This window comes from Xenopus tropicalis, chromosome 4, assembly GCF_000004195.4.
Source record: "Xenopus tropicalis strain Nigerian chromosome 4, UCB_Xtro_10.0, whole genome shotgun sequence".
Taxonomy (NCBI): Eukaryota; Metazoa; Chordata; class Amphibia; order Anura; family Pipidae; genus Xenopus; species Xenopus tropicalis.
In genome coordinates, this window is record NC_030680.2 from 133,352,368 (window position 1) to 133,377,147 (window position 24,780).

The 24,780-nt window shown below is 41.9% G+C and overlaps 1 protein-coding gene across 1 annotated transcript; it reads right to left on the reverse strand.

Moving 5' to 3' along the window:
- Positions 1-44: 44 nt before the first annotated feature.
- Positions 45-17,816, reverse strand: txnrd3 (thioredoxin reductase 3). The gene is given in 16 exon segments (NM_001353367.1): positions 45-1,139; positions 1,763-1,897; positions 4,176-4,271; positions 4,575-4,682; positions 5,846-6,002; positions 6,989-7,065; positions 7,243-7,335; positions 10,027-10,252; positions 11,613-11,728; positions 12,186-12,328; positions 12,617-12,736; positions 13,158-13,230; positions 13,638-13,745; positions 15,356-15,465; positions 16,729-16,789; positions 17,635-17,816. Coding segments are annotated over 16 exon segments (1,797 nt in total). The 5' UTR covers positions 17,740-17,816; the 3' UTR covers positions 45-1,070.
- Between the last annotated feature and the right edge of the window lie 6,964 nt (positions 17,817-24,780).

Consider the following 24,780-nt stretch of genomic DNA (forward strand, 5'->3'; position numbering starts at 1 on the left):
TGCCCCCCCTCTACATTCACCCAATAATAAAAAGAAACTACAACTTGAAAATATTGATGTCATTTATTGATCTGTTTCTGTTGAAACAAACAGCTCCTGTACAAGTAGGGTTTTTTGTAACAGCGCATGGATCTCACAGAGCCTGAACAATTCTAAACAAAGGTTCTTTCTCTAGCTCTAGAGTAAGTAACCCCTTGTATAACAAAGTCTCCATGAGTGGGCAATGGGCAGAAGTGGCAAGTTAGTTGACTCCTTGCTCTCTCTATTATCATCTACAGGCTTAGAAGATGAACATGCAGCCTGCGCATAGAACAAATACTAAATAAAGTATCAACGCTGCCCCACCGCCCTGCTTAGGTTTATTGCTGGTCACACACTGTTGAGGTGCAATACGCAAAAAGGAAAGAGCCGGTAGAAAATATAAATATATATAACTACAGTTCACATGAAATGCATAAAAATGCTATACTTATGCATAAGTTCATTCAAATTTATCTAAGCAGTGGTCTCTTCCATACGCCCCAAGACATCCAACATAAATAGAAGACAGATAAACCCTGCATACCTGTCTGGTATGTCAGTACTGCCAGATATTGCCCCCTAGAGGACAAATGCAAGGATGGCATGAATAGCTGAGACTTTTGCACAAACAAGACCCATACACACCCTGCAAATACATAGTAGACTTAATTCAAACATAGATGTTGAGTTTGTGAAGAACTGGATAAAAAGCGGAACAGAACGATCCTGGGTATTCAGTCAGAGCTCTCCTCAATTTGAGGTGTTGAGCCAAAACGTCATAAGAAGCACTCGAGAGATGTGCTCACCCAAAAGCGTCCCAATATCACAGTAACCCTGCTGTTACCATTCACCCAAGAACCTTCCTCCTACGACTGGCCAATACACGGCACCGATGGGAGATAACACTCACTGCCGCAATGAACCAAAGTTTCCTTTAATTCCTCGCCAGCAGCAATATGTCACTATGTGCCATGAATTCTACCTGAGTTTGGTTAGTATGCTGGCCTCACAGGAGAGAAGATAATCTAGGGATCAGTTAACAGCAGGAATTAACCTCAGCAACCCTTCTGGGTAATGTCTCCTCCTGAGGATTTGGAAACGTCCATGGTAGTGAATACCTGGAAAGAGAGGAGAGGTAAGAATAAATGTGTGTCTCTCCACCCACATTCCATTTGAATGCGCCACATTGTTCATGGTCGTAAGCAGAAATGCACAGACAAACAAAATCTGTTTGGACTTCCATCATATAACTGTGTGCAGTGGGCAGATAACCATTTAAAAGCAAAGTACAGGAGCTGCTTAGCCTACTGCATAGTTAAATAGTTAGTTTGGGTGGAGAAACAAAATATTTTGCGTAGTCAGTATTTTTTACCTTGCTCCAGCTCTCTTTTACCAGTTTTACAAGAGCTGGAGACTGCAAGCCTGACATCCCTGTGCCAGATCCTTTACACTCTGTACTACAGAGCCCGTCAGACTCAAAGTATATGAGAACAACTACATACTCTCAGCCAGCTGCAGGCAAACTAACCTGTCCTCAGCACCTGTCTAAAATCCAATTCCTAGATATGGTTTGGAAGGGAGGAGGTGGAGTTTTTTTTGAGCTAAATAATAATTGCTCATTTACTATCAATTTATTAGTGAATTTAAAACACTACCTGCTGGGTTATAAAGATACTTGTTGTTGTAACATTACAGGTCATATGGAAACTAGTACAGATTATTACAAAATTAACTCAAATACCTCAGCACATGTAGGGTGGATTCCAATAGTCTCATCAAGCTTTTCTTTGGTTAGCCCACACTTTATTGCAGCACCAAAGCCTTGAGTGATTTCTCCAGCGTTTGGACCCAGTACATGGAAACCAACGACTCGATCCTGAATATGGAGTAAAAGTAGAATTATATTAGGGCTCGCCTGTTATATCAGTAAAGCAAAGGCAAGGCATTTAAAAAGCACTTGTAGCTGTGGGATAACCGGTATTGTATGACAAGCAGCCTATAAGAGCAGTGGGGATAATAACCTCTGGCAAGGGACTGGGGCTGTGGGATAGCAGGTATAGTAGGGAGAGATGGTGCCTATAGTAGCAGTGGGGGGATAATAGCCTCTGGGAAGGGACTGTGGCTGTGGGATAGCAGGTATAGTAGGGAGAGATGGGGCCTATAGTAGCAGTGGGGGGATAATAGCCTCTGGGAAGGGACTGTGGCTGTGGGATAGCAGGTATAGTAGGGAGAGATGGTGCCTATAGTAGCAGTAGGATAATAGCCTCTGGGAAGGGACTGTGGCTGTGGGATAGCAGGTATAGTAGGGGGAGATAGTGCCTATAGTAGCAGTGGGGGGATAATAGCCTCTGGGAAGGGACTGGGGCTGTGGGATAACTAGTATTGTAGGGAGAGATGGTGCCAATGGGATAGCAGGTATACTGTAGCAAGTATAATAGAGGGACTTTTCAAGTCCCAGAATCCATGACTTGTAAATGGACAAGGCGAGGGAGGGGTTGCATTACACTGTGTGCCCAAGAGGGGTAAGAGACTGTTCCCTGAGAACAGTAACATAATATTTATATATCTTTTCTACATAATCTAAACTGTGAAAAAGGGGGTATATTTTCCCTTTAAAAACCAGTGCTGAGGATGGCAAGGGGCCAAAGATTAGGAAAAACAAATACATTTATTACACATAATGAGTTTATTTAATTTTAATACTTTTGGTTCAAGCAACTTTAAGCTCAAGCGTTCTAATGGAACCTGCTGCTTGAAAAACAAGTGCAACTAAGGAACCGATTGCCTCATTCAGGATATTTAGACATTGCATGCAATTAAAAAACACACAAAAGAAGACAGAAATCTGCTTTCTTTGGGAAAACAGCAAGAGAAAGTTAACTTTCCCAGAAGAAAGAACTGTCCTAGGGATTTTCCAAGGGAAGGCAATGTGTGGAGCTGGACATGATCATGTCACATGTGAATAATGCACCTACAGAGATGTACCTAATGGATTTTCCTATGGTAAGAGAAGCTGGCAGGGTCAGCATAGAGCATTACAGATGGAACTCCCTAACATGACAGATGTGTTTGGCAGACCCAGGGGATCCTCCACAGCATTTCCTTACACTGTATAAATGCACTGAGGCAAATGCATATATGTAAGGGAAGTAGTTCAGACTACCTGCCTATTGTTCCACAGACCTGTAGCAGCTTATCATATTGCTAAGCTTCACTTAACAGTAATGGCACACACTGAACTGTACGTGGCACTGCTGGACCCCTAGGGCAAGGTCACACAGGGCGGATTGTCAGCCTGGAGATAAGCGCAAGTTGACAATCAGCCCATAAGCAAGCCAGTGTCGGCAGGGTCAGCCGACTCATGGAAATTTGAATGCTTAGAGAAAATTGCCACTGTAGCCGCAGCCATCGGGGTTCCATTAGCTAACACAATGAACTAGCATATCGGTCCTAAACTCTGCTGCTAGGATCCTTCTGCTCTCTCCTAAGAGGGAACCTATTCAGCCCCAAGTAATCTCTCTAGCATTGCTACCAATTATGCAAAGGATAGCATGGAAAATCCTGCTAACATTCAAAGTCCTTCACTTCTCTGCTCCTCACTACATTTCCTCACTGGTCTCCCTGTACGTTTTTTAGTTTCCTCCGCTCCACTCAGAGCCTCCATCTTTTTACGCCATCCACACCCACTGCTCTCACTCATCTTAAACCTATCTCCCTGCCCCTTAAATCTGGAACTCTATCCCTGAAACCCCCTGTAGGGAACACTCACTCTAAGAAAAAAACTCAGATGCTACCTGCTGGAGCACTAAAATATTATTTTGTCTAGTCCTGTGCTTAAGGGAAAATGCCCATACCTTGCGCACTCTTACCTTCCAATTTGTGCCTGTTTGTTACCTGATCACTTAGACTGTAAGCTCTATGGGGCAGGGGCCGCCTTCCTACTGTATCTCATACCACATGGTACTTTCTCTGTGTATTTATACTTACTTATTGTATTTATTATAACACCTATCCTCCCTGTGTAATTGTGTATATTGTAAGATTGTACAGTGCTGCATATCCTTGTATTGCTTTGTAAATAAAAAGTTATACGTACATACAGTTTCAGCTACAAAGTCATGACAAATCAAATACATATACAAGGTAATTCTTACATCATCCTGTTTATTGCAGATTATCTTGGCAAAACAGGTGTTGTTGTCCCGGCTAGGAACTGTCCACTCAAGAGGCCAAAATAAAGTGTGATAAACCTAAGAAAAAACAAAAATACCTATTTATATATTTCACAATAAAGGTGCTGAGAACAATGTTCAACAAAATCCTGAAATCACAATATAAAGCCAGGCATACACAAAGAACTTGCCAACACATTGGTAGCACAATCGGGTAGACATCCTCTTGACTTACTAGATCAAAATGGGGGCTCTTGTCCAATGGAATTTAAGCATGCCCTTGCAGGACAGTTAACTATGGCCAGGACCTAATATGGCAGTGAGTACGATGAAGTGGGCACACTAATGCTCTACACTTGTGCAAATAAAAATCTGATTTACCTCTAAGTTTTCTTCTCCATAAATTTCAATGGCTTTTTCTTCAGCATAGCCACAGCAGCCATACTCCAGAGGAGTGAACACCGTAGTGGGAACATTGACGTAATCACACTGTAAAGAGAAGGAGTTTTGAGTTACAAACCCAACCCAATACAAAACAGCGCAGCAATCTACAATATCCAATAAGATATCTGCTTTAAGCTGGCCATACATGCACCGATAATATCTCGTACGGTATTCGGTGAGTCTATGGCAAGTCGGCGAGTCGACCGATATCGCAGGAGGCTGCTGATATCGGTCGACTCGCCGATCGCCCAGGTTTAAAGATTTTGATCGGGCACCATAGAAGGCGCCTGAGCAGAATCTTTTTTTTTTTTTTTTTTTACATCATTACATTGTCGTTGCATGCTATTTATAATTTTGCTATAAAAGTATCTGCCTGATGCTTTTACATTAACTATGATATGTATGATATGAGGGAGCAGCCATATTTGTGCAGCAGGAATCCATTAGCATTAGAAGCTATAACTGACAGGTTAAAAAGGGAAGGAACTTTAAGTATTACTTGGTTTAACATTAGCTCTATTAGTGAAAAATGATCCATATATGACATATACGTAGGCATCCTCTCTCCTACCAGCCCTTAACTTGCACATAATTTCCAAGGACAGGACTGCGTCTTCTGATGCTGTTTTCTGTAGAAAGCAGCTCCGTGCAGAGAGCAACAAACCCAAAGTTGCAAGTTCTGTTAAGTGAACACTAAGGGGCATGCTCTTGCGCCTCCTTAATGCACTTGTGCCCCCTAGCTTGTAAAGTGGCCATTTGGTCAGTCAAATGTTTTTAAACTGTTGCTGTGAAAGAGAAGTGAGTTTAACCTCTCACTTATAATAAGCAATCCTCTGCCTGCCTTATAAAAAATTTGCTCTGTAACAAAACACAATCAGACTGCTAGGTATAAATCTATGGTGGAAAGTTTAGGCAGGATCCTCTGTCATACACGCCTCAGTAAAACAGCACTTACAAATACCTCTTGCTTCCACCTCGGCTCAGCTACACAAAGCGGAGCTAAATAGGGATTGTCCCGAAAACTCCTGCTTTTGGGTTTTTTTGGCCCGATCCCCACTTGGCTCTGCTTCGTGTAGCTGAGCAGTGTTGGAAGCTGTACTTGTCAGTGCAGTAAGGTGCGTAAGGGAGAGAATCACTGTGAAAACACTGTGTGCTCCCAAACTTACATGGTATGGTACTTGGTACTCAGCAACAATTATATAACGCACCTTCAATTTGGAGCCTTTGTATAATCTCCGAGCCAACAGTCGTCCAGCTTGGATCGCCACAGGCGTTAGCTCCAGTTTTCCGTCCAAAATATCTCCAATAGCATAGACATAAGGCACACTGGTTTGTTCTTCATCACTGACTGGTATCTTGCCATTTCTGTTATAGGTAGAATATGTAATGGTATACAGTATTGCAACAACAATACAACATTCACTATAAGAACTCAGGATAAAGAACAAAAAAAGAAAATTGGGTAGGTGCTTTCAGACTGCCCCTTCTCACCAGGTTTCTCAGTGCCCAGCAGCAAAACTTTATCCTAAGGTGATTTTGCTCCCAGTAATCAGAATATTAGCATGGATGTACAGAAATAAATTAGTGGAACAATATTAATGGTGGTCACATAAGATACTGTATGGACCTGGTTGAAGGGATCAGCAGAATGCATTTTAGTGGAATGAATGGACAGTCTTAATATGATTGGGAAGTTTGTGACCTGACAGAATCATGTTAGGACAAAATTTAGTAGCTTTAATAAGCTTAGTATGTACAGATATGACATTGCTCAATTAACTTAAACTATGACAGAACTGAATAAATCAGCACAGTAAAGTGATTCCGAAGCCCCTTTAGCCTTTACTTTTAGTCCAATATAGTTTAATTTGTAACACAGTACCTGCCCCCTTTATTTTTAAGGATGGCTCTAAAATATTAAAGGAAAAGTAAACCTAAAATCAGTCAGGTGGTAACAAGTTATTAGTCACCCCCCTTGGCCAGCAACCCTCTTCTTCAAAATCCCTAGCCTGGGGCTATTTATGCTGAGCGCTATTCCACCTGCTTGGGACCCCCCTGGCAACTTTGCACGAGCACAAGTTTAGCACTCAACATTTTCTCCTATTTCTTTACTGTGTGTTTGCCTTTCTAGAATCAGCGCAGGGAATATTTAGTTGGTCATAAAAAGTTGGAGGACGGGGGTTTGAACTTCCTTTAATATATTTAAATGCACAGAAGGATTTAGAGGTACGTAGTATTTACTTAAATAAAATGGAAAACGTATGATGAGTCCACAATCATCCCTATGTTTTTGAATTTCAGAAAAATAAGAATAACCAAAGAAAAGGCAATATGTTAAGGAAATTACGCACCGCTCATTTACTTTAACCCCAATCTTCTCCAGGCCAATATTTCTGGTACAGGCATCTCTCCCAACAGCAATTAATACCTGCAGAAAAGGTTATATTTATCATTAAACAGCTTCTTTGTCTATTAGTTTCCACTGAGAAAGTGGCCACTATTTGAAATCTTTAATGTATATAATTATGTATAGACATCTAGCCAGTATTGCCTTTTCTGGAGTGGGACAGAAGCCACCACCTTTTTCTAGCAATAGCCAACTTACAGTGTTGTATTCATCCTCTATGATCTGGTCTCCTTCTGTCGCCTTTGCTGTAACTTTAAGCCTCCCTGGGGTTCCCTCCTCCAGCAATTCCACCTAGCAAAGCAATGGCAGTAATTACACTTGAGTTATTTATTAAAAGCAGAGTGCCAGGGCCCACAAAGCATTTCACCCAGGCCGATAATCTTTGACCTACTAATCAGCATTTTATATGAATGGACTTAGAACTGTAAGGATTACTAAGGTAACAGAACAAATGCTAAAGTTTTACTCTGAGTACCAGCAATATACGGTGCTGTAAGCACATACATACATTAAAATATATTAGAACCCCCATTTCATGTTTTTAAGGGAGCAGAAAAATAATTGGCATAAAGTATGGGAAAATATAATGTCAGTAAGGAAATGGAATACAGCAAGTTAAACTTGTAAGTACAGAAAACATTTGGAAACTATTTTACTGTGTTTATGAAAAGATTTAGGCAATACAGCATCAGTGTACACTATGGGGAACATTAGAATCGATCAGCTCAACAGAGAAGACCCACTATCACGCGGGATGATTCGCATTTGAATATTAAATATTCAGGGGATAAAGAGGCATGTTTAGGATAACGTTATGCAATAGACTGAAGTTATTATGTTTCAGCCTCCGTTGCCCTTTCAGCTCTTAACAGTTCAAATATTGTGACGGCTACAGAAGAATGTTTCCAGCTATATAGCAGCTGCTTCATCAAAATATGCAAAAGGGGTGTATATTCTGTGTTTTCAATCATATTTTACCATCTATACCAGTGACGGTCAAAAGGCAGCCTATGATTTATGAAAAGGTATAGTATTTCTCCAAAGTAAACTATAATGTTCAGCTCTAACGGTTTAGGGGTCACAGATGGGCGTTGGGCCTTATAATGCAAAATTCTAAAAAAGTATGAGATTTTTGTTTAAAGGAGAATGTGCCAGTGCATTATACTCCTCCAAATATAAAAGAAATGTGCCAGAAATGTGGTCGTCTTTTGGGTTGAATCACTACAATTTTTCTCCAACCGCACGCGGCGGCACTCGACACACTGCACTGTAGGATAGGAACCAAACAGCAGCTAAGCTGACCTGATAGGGAACTGAAGCCTGTATTCGCTTGTGTGACTGCAGAACTGGGATTGGCTATCCCCCTCATACTGTTAGGACATGCCCAACCCCATTTATAATGGTTATAAAGTTATTTGTAGATATTATTGCTATTAAAAGCAGCGTTTATCTGTCCTTTTCTGTTCTCTACCCTGGTGGCTTTCGAAACAATTTAACACAAGGCAGCAGATTGACAGTCTTGCGGGAGGAAACTGGCTTTTGCAACATTGTTTAAAAAGTCATAACCAGGAGTTAAGCAAATGCTGCTTTCAACAACAATTAAATTTTTAAAGCGTTTTAATAATTCCAAATTGGAAAGTTGCTATGAATTAGGTTTTGTTTTATTAAGCAAAACATTTATAAGTAAATGGATGGCTTGGAGAGACCATTTCTCATTTAGGGCTCTGGCACACGGGAGATTAGTCGCCCGCGACAAAACTCCCTGTTCGCGGGCGACTAATCTCCCCGAGTTGCCATCACCTGCCATCCCACCGGCGAAAATGTAAGTCGCCGGTGGGATGGCACACGAGGCGGCGCGATTTCGGGAAATCGCCGAAAAAGCCTCGCGAGGCAACTTTGGCGATTTGGGAGTTAGTTGCGGGCGACTAATCTCCCTATGTGCCAGAGCCCTTAAGCAGGTTGATTCAATTTAAAAAGATTTGCAAATTGTCTTGAAACACCAAATAATGTTAGTGTCAACACTGTAGTAAAAACCATTCCCTTTGCTGAGGTAGAAGTGGTACTGTTGACAAGATTAATGCACACAAGCTGCCGACTGTCTTTGAAATTGGCGTAACTTTCTGTCACTGGTGAAACTGCTGACAATATTCATTAGGGAATTTGAGCCGACAGCTTCCAAACAGCCATTTCAAGATAATTCAGGTTCCACCAAGGGGCTAGTGCTTTAAACAGGACTATACAGACATTGTTAAATGCAATTACATTCCATTTTATCGAGACAGAGCAGATGTGGGAAGGAAATGAACTGACTAAACTGATTCTTAAAGAGGAAATTGCTGTTTTTGTTGTTCAGTATCCCAGTAAATTATTTTAACTTGTGTTAAAAAAAAAAAAAAAAAATTTAATGGTTCCATGCTGCATGCTAACCCTAAACAAATACTGACACCCCTTCATGAAAACTGTAATGTTGATGTAGAAAAAAAAAAGTGCCTAATGGATATGTGCAAGTGAAAAGACCAATTGCTGTGCACACTGGTGACCAGCGCTTCAGAAATTAAGCTGTAAAATGAGAATTGTAAATTAAGTATACTACATGGCATATAGTTAAGATCCCTTTGACACAATTGGAAATAGGTTTCCCTTATATTTCATGCATGGCCTCAGAGTATGTTAAAGGCCGATGTACCTACCACACTTCAGGAACACTGACATCTTTAATCAGTCTCAAAGGAATGCAGTTACTATGTGGCTAGTTCACACAAAGCCCCCTTACATGACACACAATATGGACGTTCCAGTTTGAAATCCAGTCAGTGTATGATATACGCTAATTAAGAATCAAATTTAGCCTACTGAAAATCACTGTTCACAGTGCAAAATTTCCAACCCGATTCCAATTTTTGAACAGAGTACTTGAATACAAACGATGTAAATGATTAAAAATCAGCTCTGTTTTCAGTGCCATGGTAGAATCTTCCTTACCGAAATTGGTACGAACTGCTTGATGAATTTTACTCCGTGAGTTTCCATGTAAGCGCCGGCTCGATTAGCCATCTCTTGATCAAAACCACGCAGCAGTATTGACCTCACCATGACTGTGGCATCCAGCCCAAGGCCAGCAAGAAATCCTGCACATTCCAAAGCTACATAGGAAGCACCTACAACAAGCGTCTTTCCAGGGCAGTACGGTAAGGAAAAGAGATCGTCACTACAAAGAGAAAAAAACAAAAACCCCATGGATTAATAGAAAGTTAAGAATAACGACATGATATTTTAAATACAATCTATTCTTGTGTCATTCTCCAAAATACAGCAGTAATAAAGGGGCTTCTAGTCACTCATTCTAATTCTAAATAATTTGTACGCTATAGTTTTTGAGAAGTTCAGTAAGACAAATGATCATGGGTTATTCTGAACAGTATTGCAAGCAGTGTGCTGTTACATATACAGTAAACCTTCATTTTACATCCACTGATTTTAAGTTTTTCTGCATTTTACACCATTGTTTTGTGGTCCCACTAATATATAACACATAATTATATGATTTTATATTTTCCCCGATTTTGCACCATTTTTTTTCTGGTCCCCTGGGGGGGGGGGGGGGAGGATTCTACTGTATCCTGATATTTGAATGGTCATACATTATTGCTCTCTAAAGAAAGAAGCAGAAAGCGTATGTTTTTACTTGTTAAAAAGTGTGAATCACTTCCAAATTCCCCAGCTTGTTTCCCTGCACTTGTCAGTATTACTATAAAAAAAAAGCTCAGCTTTTAAGTGTTAAAGCGAGAAGTAGAATATACAGTCAAATAAAGTAAGTAATGCTTAAAGAAGAAGGAAAGGTACTGAGGCACAGTTTGCCATTGGATTTGCCTCATAAGTGCAAGCTAGAATGCTATGTTTATTATGCAGAATATATACCATACAGGAGTAAACAGTCCTAGAAGATCTCTCTGTTTAAGATAGCAGCTACCATTTTAGCTTGGCAGCACTATGCAGGCAGGGAACGGCTCTCAGCTCAGATTGAGATGGGAGGGGGAGAAAGCAGGAAGCAGAGCAGATTCATGCTGTGCCCTGAAGGATCTTATTGAGAGAAGGAAGTCTGATACAGAAGATCATGTATACATAATAGAAGTAAAGAAAATGTGGTATTTCTTTTTACTGAAGACTCAGAGCAGCAGTTCTGTGAGTGTTTATAGCTTTGTATACATTGACCTTTCTGATAAAGCTTACCTAGTTTTACCTTTCCTTCTCCTTTAAAAAAATATATATAATTTATTCCAACTCTGAAAAAAAAGCCAGTTTATCAAAGGAATGTAATTGCTGTTACTGCCTAACTGCTACCTTCAATGCAGAATGGGAAATCATGTATCATCACTATCAGTATGTAGTCTGAAATTGTATCCTCCTATCAGAATACTGAATTCTGATACACTGCCCCTTAAAGGGCAGGTGGATAATTGAAATGACTAGATACCTCACCTGTACTCAAGCAGGAACTGTATACACAAATCCTTAAGATTTTGGGACAACCTGTGATTAAAGAATGTTACAAACACTTTAAGTCTTACCTTGTAATGCAGTATTCCTTATCACCTGGTATATTCAAATACCGAGGTCTTTCTCCTGTTGCCACAACAAATTTTTCTGCTGTGAAGAAAGATTCTTTTCCTCTCTTGTTGGTAGCCTATATGATAAACAGAGTAAGGCCCTGCAATGTTAAAAGGTCTCGTTCACCTTTAAATTAAGTTTTAGTATGATGTAGACAGTGATATTCTGGGACAATCTGCAACACATTTAGCTTTTGCTTAGCAGCTTTCTATTTTGATATTTCAGCACCTATTTGGTTCCTAGGGACTTATTTTTTATAGCAAACAGGAGTTGGTTTGAATGAGATTAATTAAAAAGGAGAGGGCCTGAATAGGTAGATAAGTAAGAATGGGTAACAGTAACAATAAAATTGAAGCCTCACAGAGCAATAGTTATTTGGCTGCCCCCACTTAGAAGCTGGAAAAAGGCAGAAGTAGTAAGCAAATAAACTATATAAAATAATGAAGACCAACTGCAAAGTTGCTAGGACCTGGACATACTATAAACATTCTAAGTTACTTTAAAGGTGAAACCATTAAAACAGCACCACTTACTTTAATCTTGTGGGGTTCAACAAATTCCCCATAAGCATTTTCATATCGAACTTGTTTGTCCCTCAGCGACACCCGATATCCCCAGTTCAGAGAGCCAATGTAGTTCTGAATTGCCTCTCTCATTGTGTCCCAGTTGTGTTTAACTATAAAAAAAGAGCAGTTTTATGGTTACTATTGTAAAGAAAAAATTAGAGCAACTGATTTAGAAGCCACAATCCTAAAAGCCACATGGCTTTTAGGATTGTGGCTTCTAAATCAGTTGCTCTAACAGGGTTTACATAACTGTACAATAGCATCTATCCAGACACACTATTGCAAATGAACACACTACAAAGCAGAGAAATAATTCTGGAATTGCAGACAAGACTGGCTGTGCAAGGCTCCCACTCCAGCTACAACGAGAAAGCTCAAGACTAGGAAATTGTGTATACCTTGTTCCTCATATTCCCAGCCAAACTTTCTTGAATCTTTCAGTGATTGTCCCAGAATTGCAGCTTGATGCATCAGTTTCTTAGGAATGCAGCCAACATTAACACATGTACCTCCAAGACCTAAATATCAGAGATATAGCCATTCAGAATGAAGGAAAACAAAGCTGCATTTGGGAGACATGTATTGAGGGGAATTTAACATGACCGACACGCCTGTTAGTGCAAAATGTAATTCCTTGTTTTGGCAATTAGCTGTACTTAGACAAACAGGGAACAGGTGTCTTATCTGTGAGAATATACAAATAGTTTTCTGTCCTTCTACATCACACAGTATTCCCAGCAGGCTGATAAATGTTGCATACAGGGGTCAGTAATTCCTGTTACACTACTGTTTTTATAGATGTGGATGGTAATTTAACCAGAATATCATGTTATTCTACTGAAATTATATGAACTATAAATCACGGGGCTATAGATAGCCACTAACTCCCGCAATATCTCAATTCATTCACTGTATGAAGATCCAAGTATATCAGCTTACCCCATGAAGTTCCCTTAGGTGTGGGTACAACGTAATCAAGCACCATCACTTTTTTGCCGAATGATGCTGCTTCCTATAGCATAAAAAAATATACCTAAATAAGTGTTAAAAGGTAATGAGAAAGATGTAATAAAGCTTAAATGTCTGTGTACCATACTGCCTCTACCAGCCACCCATACAATTTCTTAATCACTCATTAGACAGCTAAAGCAGGGGGTATACTATCAATTATGATGTGAAACCCAAAGGCAAACGTCAAATGCGGTACTGGCGCATAGTCATGATTAGTAACTTTTCTCCCCCCACCATTGGGGTTGGTGGCCATAGGCATTTGTATTTGGGGACACTACTCCTTCAGTTAACATCTGCACTGATTTATGAATTTTAAATGGACATAAAAGTATTTTGTAACTAATTTCTTCATAGATTATACCATATACAGTATATGAATACTTTTATGAATGAGGAAAAGTCACATACCTTTGAGCATGCAAGGCCACCCGATCCTCCTCCGATTACAATAAGGTCATAATCATATGTTACACTGTTGTCACCAAGCAATTTGGCCAGTGATCCATCTTTATGAGCCTGGGAAGAGAGAAAATATCCCCAAACTTTGCATATTTTTTGCTGCAGAACGGTTACATTAATCAGAAACTAATGGAAAGGCAGTAAAGTACCATGAAAATTCAAAGCAAAGAAGCTACAGGCCAAACACTTGTACAGATCATGGAACTCAAAGGCGACTGCTAAAATCTCTGTGAGCCATGTGGTATGAATATGTTTTACAGCCCACTAGACCAAGGGACAGAACATAACCACAGAAAGAGAATCATTCTTAAATAGGCAGAAAAAAATGTTGTTTATGCATAAACTATGTAATATTACTTCACTTTAAAAAACTTCTGCATTATTTAAAGATCACGTGATCAGTTGTATACAAAAGTACATTTAAATTGATTTTATAGTGCTTGCAGACAAAAGTAGTGTATGTGTATTATCTGTAATTATTCTGATCCAAAAGGAAATATTTTGAACATGTACAGAAGAGAGACAATGTCTGGGTCAGGTCTAGCTTAATTCTTTGGCATTACTGCCTCTTTAAATTCAGCCTATAGCATGGATTAAAATAACGCAAATTAAATAGCATCAAATGTAGGTTTAATGGCCTGCATTACTGGGGATGCTGCCACCATGTATCAGGTCAAAAGCTGCACATTCCAATCGGCCTGTTCCACTGGATCTAAAAGAATGTGGTCATTCAGACATGCAAGTTAATTACAATATCTTCGTGCCAAAGCACTCATGGGATATTTGGTCAGATATGCCAGATCTTGAATCACGTCTGATTAGATTTAACAACCAGATGATTTGATATTCCCTAAATATGTGTTATACACCCAATAACTGCAAGATACAAAACTGTAAACACACGCACACTCACCTAGACCATTAAAAGCGAAAAACAACTATATATGATGAGCCCCCAGAGGCTGCTTTCTATATTCTGCACAACTGCCTCAGTCACTCTGTTTAACATACTGTTAAACATTTTAATGTTCAGATTCAACACTTGAACATGGGAAATAGCCAATAGCAACCAATTAATAATAAGCTTTATGTCTAGCCACCTGCAAGAAGAATAAGGGAAGCAAACATCTGATTGCCATTGTCAAGGTGCAGAGCGTTGACAAATGAGCCTCAGTAATGTAAATATCAGGTGAAAAATAAGGGCACTCCATATTTTGCCAGACTACAACTCTCAACATCCTAACAGCAGCCTGTCAAGCGTTTCAGGGGGTTGTTGCTTAGCAACACATTTAATTCTTTCTACAGACCTTAACAGAGGTAACAATGCATGGAAAGCCTATGTGCCTAAAAAATGATAGATCCTCATTAGCTTTTGAAACCCAACTACTTCAGACATACAACTCCCACCACCTAGCTGGTGAGAGAAGAATGCAGAGACATGTAGATCTGCAAAATATGGAATGCCAAGTGCCATGTATCCCCCGATCCAGAAAACACATTCAAGTCTCAAAGCTTTAATGCAATAACTAATTACAGGGAAATAAATGTCGGCAGATTCAAAAGGTTTCCCAAACATGAAGCCCAGATGGCTGGTTTCACATATGGGCAGGTACAGAGAGTGATAGCACATCAAATTTCCAGTTATTAAATTAGTTACTGCCAATTACCTTAAGTGTCTTATCACAGCCTCCAACATGCGTTTTATTGACAAAAACATTGGGAACAGTTCTTTGGCCGGTCAATTCATGCAGTGTTTCCTGGATAGCGGCGCCATCATCTGCAATAAAAAAAAAACTCACATTAATATTAACAGCTGATATTTCCATTGAGGAAGGCTGTGTGTATGCCTAGGAAAATACGCCTCATAACAGGTTTAACAGGATTGGCTGCACAACTGCACTTGCTCCAACATATCTATACTTGTTCTGCACGCAATTTTTGACACAGCGTCAAAGCCTCATTAGACAAATTGTGTTTACTACACACGCCCTCACAGATCTGTTTTCTTCAAGGGTGTAAAAAAAGACAATCGTCATTCCTGTGTGCCACTAGCCTAGGCCAGGGGCACATAAGGTGGAAGAACACCTTTTTTCTGCCTGGATTTTGTAGGGATGCACCGTATCCAGGATTTGGTTTGGTATTCGGCCTTTTTCAGAAGGGTACGGATTTGGCCGAATTCATAGTCCTAGCCGAACCAACTCTGATTTGGCATATGCTAATTAGGATTTGGAGGGGTTAAAGTCGCTACATAAACGCAGAAGTCTAAAATTCTTTGCTACACACTTTGTGCGTGGCGACATTTAACACTCTCAAATCCTACGTTTTTTGCCAAATCCTTTAACATGGATTCAGGGGTTCGGCCGAATCCGATAAACTGGGTGTGTTGCATCCCTAGCATTTTGTACAGACAGAAAAAGTAGATGCGCTTCTGTGTGTAGCTTCACCTGTGTGCAGCTACACCAAGCAGATTTCTGCAAGAAAAAGCAAACATCTGCCGAACTTCACTTTGTGTAGCTAAACACGGGTGGACTCTGTGCCTGTCAATGACACTACACAAAGGAGCAGATCATCCTCCCCTTGTGACCCTAGTGTGAGAATGCAAGGAGCAACAAGTAAACAATGGAAGATTACATAAGTCTGAAACTGCCAGAAAAGTAATTCCTCCATAGAAGCTAGCAAGATAAATGTGATTATAATTCCTCCTTTCCTATTTTGACAGAAGCTAACAGAAAATAAAATATAAAGTTACAGGGAGCCTTTAACACCTAAGGCTGACATAGAATTGACTGCCTATCCTTTATACCTTACTACCTGTTGTGGTAAAATGAAAGGGCCATAAAACATTAAATAATGTTAGTTTCTCTTTAAACCTTTGCGTGTCAACACAGCACTACCATGAAAAGAATCAGCTTTTTCCCTTTGACTTCAAGGCTGAAACCGCTGTGTGTCAAACATTAACACGCTGTGGATCTGTAGAAGAGCATTGACCAACAGTATTGCTATGCGGCTACAGTGTTACTCAATGAGGCCCATTGCTTACCACACTCATCCAGTTCCAGGGACTGGTACTCTGCACCCAGGGAGGAAAAAAGTTCTTTTACCTGCAGAGATAACAAAAGGTTAGAGGTCAGTAACACCGATGTTCTTAGGAGTGTCTCCCAAGCAAAACCCTTTTTGGGCCCCCTAAAAATAAACATATTGAACTGGTTACCAGACAAGTGACATAGTCCCCACCTGAATGTTGCTGAACTGTAACTCCCAGCACTCCCTGACAGCCTTGAGAGGGACACTAGGAGTTGCAGAGGACTATAGGGTGCCAGCTTACTGCCTGCCCACAGTGTATGAATCATGGGATGAGGAGGAAAGCCAGGGCAGTATTACAGGAACCGGCCACCCAGCACTATGTATGTTTAACATTCCCACAAAACCCTCACGCTGGTTGGGTGCCCTAGGGATTCCTCCGGCCGCCTGTGCCCTAGGGATTCCATTGGCCGCCTGTGCCCTAGGGATTCCATTGGCCGCCTGTGCCCTAGGGATTCCATTGGCCGCCTGTGCCCTAGGGATTCCATTGGCCGCCTGTGCCCTAGGGATTCCATTGGCCGCCTGTGCCCTAGGGATTCCATTGGCCGCCTGTGCCCTAGGGATTCCATTGGCCGCCTGTGCCCTAGGGATTCCATTGGCTGCCTTTATGGCGGCAGGAGGTATGAGGGGTCCCACAATGAAACCCTTAGTAAGTGGCAAAGGGCCAAAAGCTCCCCCTCCGGGACAGAAATTGCCACTCTGGCAGTAGCCAACCTCATTGCTCAGCGAGCCCTTGCTGACCTGGCCCTGTCAGTATATCCCCTAAGAAGAATGCCAGCGGAAAAGCACTATGGAACACACTATAGAATGCCCGGCCCTCAGCGCAACATGCCCCGGCCTCCCAGCAAGGAGCGCTTTCGCTTACCTGGTCGCAGTAGGGGCAGAAGCTCTTGCTGAACACCATAACCCGGTTGCTGTCTATCAGCTCCTTGACCCGGGCCTGCAGCAGCTCACGGCCGGTTGGCGGCATGATGGCAACTAGCGGCTACTGAACTTGGCCCAGGCGGACGCCTTACTGCTCAGCGCCGTCTTCCCGCCTAGAACCGCCTATCCAGGACGGCCCGCCCACACCAGCGCCGCCAGACACGCCCCCTGCCTGCACCCCGTGACCGAGCCAAGCTTGCTAGTAAGGATGAATAGGCAGAAGTCAGGTCACGTGAGAGTTTATAGCGAATCAATGAGATGGGAAGATTGTACAGTTTTATTATACAGAGCGCTCTGTGCTGGAGATGCCAAATACATTTTTAAAGGGGAAGTCCACCCACAACTTAACCATTTTGAAAAGTAAACATTTTCACATCACTTTGCAGTATGTATCAGTTAAAGAATATGCAGCCTTTTCATGATTTTTAATGTAATAATATGGAACTATAAGGGAACAGTTCCCTAAGCCTGACCCTCTGTTCCCCTGCTCATCTGGCTGGCTACTTTGAGACTTAAAAAAAAGTGTAACAATAGTCCACTGTCCTCAGCCCTCAGCCTGCATCCTCCCATTCCCACAATTCCCTGCATAGGTGCAGCCAATAAGGAAAGGAACATCATAGTGCAATGCATTGTGGGTTAGATAGTTCCTGCATTTGCTGTGGAGAAGTTGTTGCAATTTGTAATGTTTTAGTCCTCTCCTGCCAGGATTTCAGCATATAAAAATTGTATTTATTTATACTTTTTGAAGATTATAGTGATAGGTATGTTAGGGGATTCTGTGTTCTGTGGGGCTCTTTAACCAGGGTCGGACTGGGGGGTGAAGGGCTCCCGCCTCATGGGCCCTGCAGGTGCCCGCGCCCCCCCCCCCCGCAGGGGCCCCCCACCGACGTCCTCCACCAAGCGTGTAAATTTAACGTGTCAGCAGCGCCGGATTTGTGATCCGGGCGCCCCGAGGACGCCCCCCCCCCACCTCCCCCTGTGCGCATGCGTGAATCGCCAACCCCCCCCCAGCGAGCGCATGCGTGAATCCCCCCGCGGCAGCGAGCGCAAGTGCGCATGCGCTTACTTTTCATCTCCCATACGGAGCAGTGGGGAGAGGTCCCCATTGCTCCGTATAGGAGCACAATTTAAAAATTTTGTTGCGGCGGGGACTTCTGCCGCCCTAGGCCCGGGCCTTTGTGGCCTCTCCACAAATCCGGGCCTGCGTGTCAGGGCAGGAGCGGTCGGGCAGGGTGAGTGTCGGAAAGGGTCGGGTCTGGGCCGCTGGGGCCCACTGGGATTTTTCCTGGTGTCCCGGTCGGCCCAGTCCAACCAAATTTTGAAAGCTAGAGTTTCCCTGTAACAGGGCTGGTATTGTTTGAGGGGCCCTAAGATTTGAGGGGCTCTCTGTGGCCCAAGATCAGCACATTGCCTCAGGCAGAGCAGAAAGCTGCACCTGCTAACTTTAACAGCCAAATATCAATGTTTTAAAAATGAAAATTTAGCAAAAGAGGTAAGAGCAGGGCACATTCAAACACCCCTGGGTAGGGTAAAACCCATTAAACCATGCAGCTTCCTGGTTCTTACAAGCAACTCCTGGTGGGAAAAGAAGGTAGTAAATCAAATTTCCAGTCCACAGCTCCTCCTTATCTGAAAGCCTAAGGTACAGATGGAGTAAAGGGAGAGAGTGCCAGGCACAACTTGAGCCCACCCAAAGTCAAGGGCCCACCACCCACCTTACATGCCCCACATAATTGGGGCCCGCCAGGCTTTCTTTTGGTGTACCTGTCAACCTATCCAACCTTGAAGGGAGGTGTTTGTTTATACAGAGGGACCTGCTTGCATGGGGAGGGGGATAAAGGGGACCCAAGTGCTAGTTTTTTACTGTGGCCTAAAGGCCTCTATTCACTGCATCCTGGAATTAATAGCCCATTAAAACTGCAGGTAGGGCAAAAGTATTAAAGATGAATAGTGACAAATTAATCAATATAAGGGAAAATGAATGTGAATTTAAAGTATTTGCTTTAGTCATAAGATGGTAAATGATCAGCAAATCTCCTCCCAATGTGCTTATTGCTTTCAATGGGAGACCTTTACTATCTTGGCCACTGCTCCACGTCACTGGTGACGAACACACACTGATAGTTTGTGGTGCAGGAGGCATGACATGACTGATTGGAAATCTTTCAGCTTTATAGTTAATAAGTTAATAAAATGTTCGTACTGGGCACTGCTGTAGAAACTGAAAGAACTTCATAAAAGTTGCCAGTGGAGTTGTCTTTATGGGGAGGGGGTGAAAGCAGGGGGACCACTCCAGGCTTCAGTCTCGAGGGACCTTGGATTTTTTACATACTGCAATATAAATTCATTTGTTTTCCACTATTTCCTGATAGAGATCTAAAAATATTCCTGCATCGAGCCCCCAATGATAAATAATATACATACTGTACATAATCTACAAAGACCTTTTCACTTTGCATCTTGGAAAGTATATCTGATGTCAGAATGGGCTGCTTATAACTTAAAGTGACAGCAACAATGGAAACAGCTACTAACTGTATAGATGCTATGTGCCTCTCTCCTTATATTTGACACTCTAGTATTAAGGCCCACTACTGTCTAATCTGCTGCCTGTGTGCATTGGCGGATTTTCAATAAGGCTTGGGGAGGCAACCTGCTTTGGCACCTTAAAACCTGGCTCAGTTTCTGCACTGTCCTGCAAATCTTCTCCGGGTTCTGCAGAAATCAGCTGTGCTCTGATTGGATTTTTCTTCTTGTGGATTCTCCAATCAAAGCACAGCTTTTTGACAGGCAGTAAAATTGACCAATCAAGGCGCAGATGCAGACAGGGATCAGGAGATTTTGCAAACTGGAGGTAGTGCAGCATTGAAGACAAAAAAAAGAAGAATCTGCAGGCTGTAAACTTTACCCAAGAACCAACTTTGAACTTTTGCTGCAGTTTTAATCCCACAGGCACTATACACAGGTACTATACTTTATATGTTCTAAAGACTCACCCACTAGCTGAAATTAAATTGTTTTTTGTCACCTGATATCTATAATATCCCTATCCCCTACCCTAACAGATGGAGGTTAAATTAACTTTTCCCCCTGACAAAGCTCATTGTGCTTTTATATATTTGTTATGGTTTTTTGCACTTTCTATTTTTCTTTTACTTTTGTCATTTTTTTTTTTATTTCTAGTTAGTTACAGTGGAGCAGGGTCGGACTTGGGGGTGCAGGGCCCACCAGTCAGCCGTGTCCCCTACCCCCCCTCACTACATATAATGTGCTGGTTTTGTATATAAAGACTGCGTCTCACTGCATATAATGTGCTGGTTTTGTATATAAAGACTGCATCTCACTGCATATAATGTGCTGGTTTTGTAAATAGAGACTGCGTCTCACTGCATATAATGTGCTGGTTTTGTATATAAAGACTGCGTCTCACTGCATATAATGTACTGGTTTTGTATATAAAGACTGCGTCTCACTGCATATAATGTGCTGGTTTTGTATATAAAGACTGCGTCTCACTGTATATAATGTGCTGGTTTTGTATATAAAGACTGCGTCTCACTGCATATAATGTGCTGGTTTTGTATATAAAGACTGCGTCTCACTGCATATAATGTGCTGGTTTTGTATATAAAGACTGCGTCTCACTGCATATAATGTGCTGGTTTTGTAAATAGAGACTGCGTCTCACTGCATATAATGTGCTGGTTTTGTATATAAAGACTGCGCCTCACTGCATATAATGTGCTGGTTTTGTATATAAAGACTGCGTCTCACTGCATATAATGTGCTGGTTTTGTAAATAGAGACTGCGTCTCACTGCATATAGTGTGCTGGTTTTGTATATAGAGACTGCGTCTCACTGCATATAATGTGCTGGTTTTGTAAATAGAGACTGCGTCTCACTGCATATAATGTGCTGGTTTTGTAAATAGAGACTGCGTCTCACTGCATATAATGTGCTGGTTTTGTATATAGAGACTGCGTCTCACTGCATATAATGTGCTGGTTTTGTAAATAGAGACTGCGTCTCACTGCATATAATGTGCTGGTTTTGTAAATAGAGACTGCGTCTCACGGCATATAATGTGCTGGTTTTGTATATAGAGACTGCGTCTCACGGCATATAATGTGCTGGTTTTGTATATAGAGACTGCGTCTCACGGCATATAATGTGCTGGTTTTGTATATAGAGACTGCGTCTCACTGCATATAATGTGCTGGTTTTGTATATAGAGACTGCGTCTCACTGCATATAATAGGCTGGTTTTGTATATAGAGACTGCGTCTCACGGCATATAATGTGCTGGTTTTGTATATAGAGACTGCGTCTCACTGCATATAATGTGCTGGTTTTGTATATAGAGACTGCGTCTCACGGCATATAATGTGCTGGTTTTGTATATAGAGACTGCGTCTCACGGCATATAATGTGCTGGTTTTGTATATAGAGACTGCGTCTCACGGCATATAATGTGCTGGTTTTGTATATAGAGACTGCGTCTCACTGCATATAATGGGCTGGTTTTGTATATAGAGACTGCGTTTCACTGCATATAATGGGCTGGTTTTGTATATAGAGACTGCGTCTCACGGCATATAATGTGCTGGTTTTGTATATAGAGACTGCGTCTCACTGCATATAATGTGCTGGTTTTGTATATAGAGACTGCGTCTCACTGCATATAATGTGCTGGTTTTGTATATAGAGACTGCGTCTCACGGCATATAATGTGCTGGTTTTGTATATAGAGACTGCGTCTCATGGCATATAATGTGCTGGTTTTGTATATATAGACTGTGTCTCACGGCATATAATGTGCTGGTTTTGTATATAGAGACTGTATATAACGTGCGTGGGATGTCAGTACCTGCTGCCTCTCTCTCTATAAAGCTAACTTAAACACATCTAAAGGGGAGGTTCACTTTTAAGTTAACTTGTAGTATGTTATAGAATGGCCTATTCCTAGCAACTTTGCAATTGGTCTTCCTAGTTAATTTTTTTATAGTTTTTGAATAATTTGCCTTTCGCTTCTGCCTCTTTCCAGCTTTCAAATGAGGGTCACTGACCAAAAAGTATTGCTCTGTGAAGCTACAGTTTTATTTTTCCATGCAGGCCCCTTAACTATTCATATTCCCATCTCTTGTTTAAACCACTACCTGGTAAATAAGACCCTAGCAACCAGATAGCTGCTGAAACACCAAATGGAGAGCTGCTGAACAATAAGCTAAATAACCGAAAAACCATTAAAAATAAAAGAGGACCTATTGCAACTTGTCTCAGAATATCAATGTCTACATCATATTAAAAGTTAATTTAAAGGTGAACTACCACTTGAAGCTAACTGAACACAAACACAAATGTATAGAGAACCCCTAACAGAAGTGCACGTATGAATGCTTTTACATCCTAAGCATTTTAGGGTTAAAAAAAGCACCCCACCCACTCTTTTGCACAGTATCCCTGGGAGTCAGTGGGAACGGCAAGAAGTAGTTTGGAGGGTAATTTTTTACACCAGCAGCGAATCCACTAAGTCTCACATTAGCTGTAGGTCAGTCTATGTATGGCCCATATTTAGCCTCCCCAAACAAAAAAGTCACCCTCCGCCTATGCCTGTGTGCACACAGGATGGGGATGTTTTCAAGGGGACACTCCTGTAGCAAGTACCCATATATGCGCCAATATATGCCACAGTTGCCAGGGATACTTTACCTACAAGTGCAGTGCCTCTAAGAATCGCCTTATTCATACACACAGAAATACTAGTAACAGACACTTAAAAACAGAGTGGGAAAAAGGTAGAATTCTGCTAATCTGAATACTGAAACTCAGGGGCAGATTCATCAAAGTACGAGTTTGAATCTCGAAATGAATAAAATTCGGATTAGATACAATAATTTCTGATGAGCGGAAATGTCACGAAAATGCTTACAGAAAAATCGTAATAGTCACAATATTATTGTATTGGTGATCCGAAAGTCAAGAAATTTTAGTATCCGAACAATCATAGACGACAGGAAAACTTTGATCCTTCTGTGCATGTTTTTGGAAGCCTCCCATAGGACTCAATGGTACTCTGCAGCTCCAACCTGGCCCAAGGAAAGTCTCCCATAGGGCTCAATGGCACTCTGCAGCTCCAACCTGGCCCAAGAAAAGTCTCCCATAGGGCTCAATGGCACTCTGCAGCTCCAACCTGGCCCAAGGAAAGTCTCCCATAGGGCTCAGTGGCACTCTGCAGCTCCAACCCGGCCCAAGGAAAGTCTCCCATAGGGCTCAATGGCACTCTGCAGCTCCAACCCGGCCCAAGGAAAGTCTCCCATAGGGCTCAATGGCACTCTGCAGCTCCAACCCGGCCCAAGGAAAGTCTCCCATAGGGCTCAATGGCACTCTGCAGCTCCAACCCGGCCCAAGGAAAGTCACCCATAGGGCTCAATGGCACTCTGCAGCTCCAACCCGGCCCAAGGAAAGTCTCCCATAGGGCTCAATGGCACTCTGCAGCTCCAACCCGGCCCAAGGAAAGTCTCCCATAGGGCTCAATGGCACTCTGCAGCTCCAACCCGGCCCAAGGAAAGTCTCCCATAGGGCTCAATGGCACTCTGCAGCTCCAACCCGGCCCAAGGAAAGTCTCCCATAGGGCTCAATGGCACTCTGCAGCTCCAACCTGGCCAAAGGAAAGTCTCCCATAGGGCTCAATGGCACTCTGCAGCTCCAACCCGGGCCAAGGAAAGTCTCCCATAGGGCTCAATGGCACTCTGCAGCTCCAACCTGGCCCAAGGAAAGTCTCCCATAGGGCTCAATGGCACTCTGCAGCTCCAACCTGGCCAAAGGAAAGTCACGATAACGAAGCTTTAATGAATCCGAAACTTTTATATTCATTGTGACAAATACAATTTTGTCGCGTAAATTTTGAAAGTATGAAAAAGTTGCGCAAATTAACAAAAAAATTGCAGAAAAAAAGCACAGTTCTATAAATTAGAAAACATATGATTTTTTTGTATTCAGACTCAATTGTACTTTGATAGATGTGCCCCTCATAGTAGGGCTAACTTGTGAGAGTACCAGAGTATCTCATTGTGGGCAAAGGACATT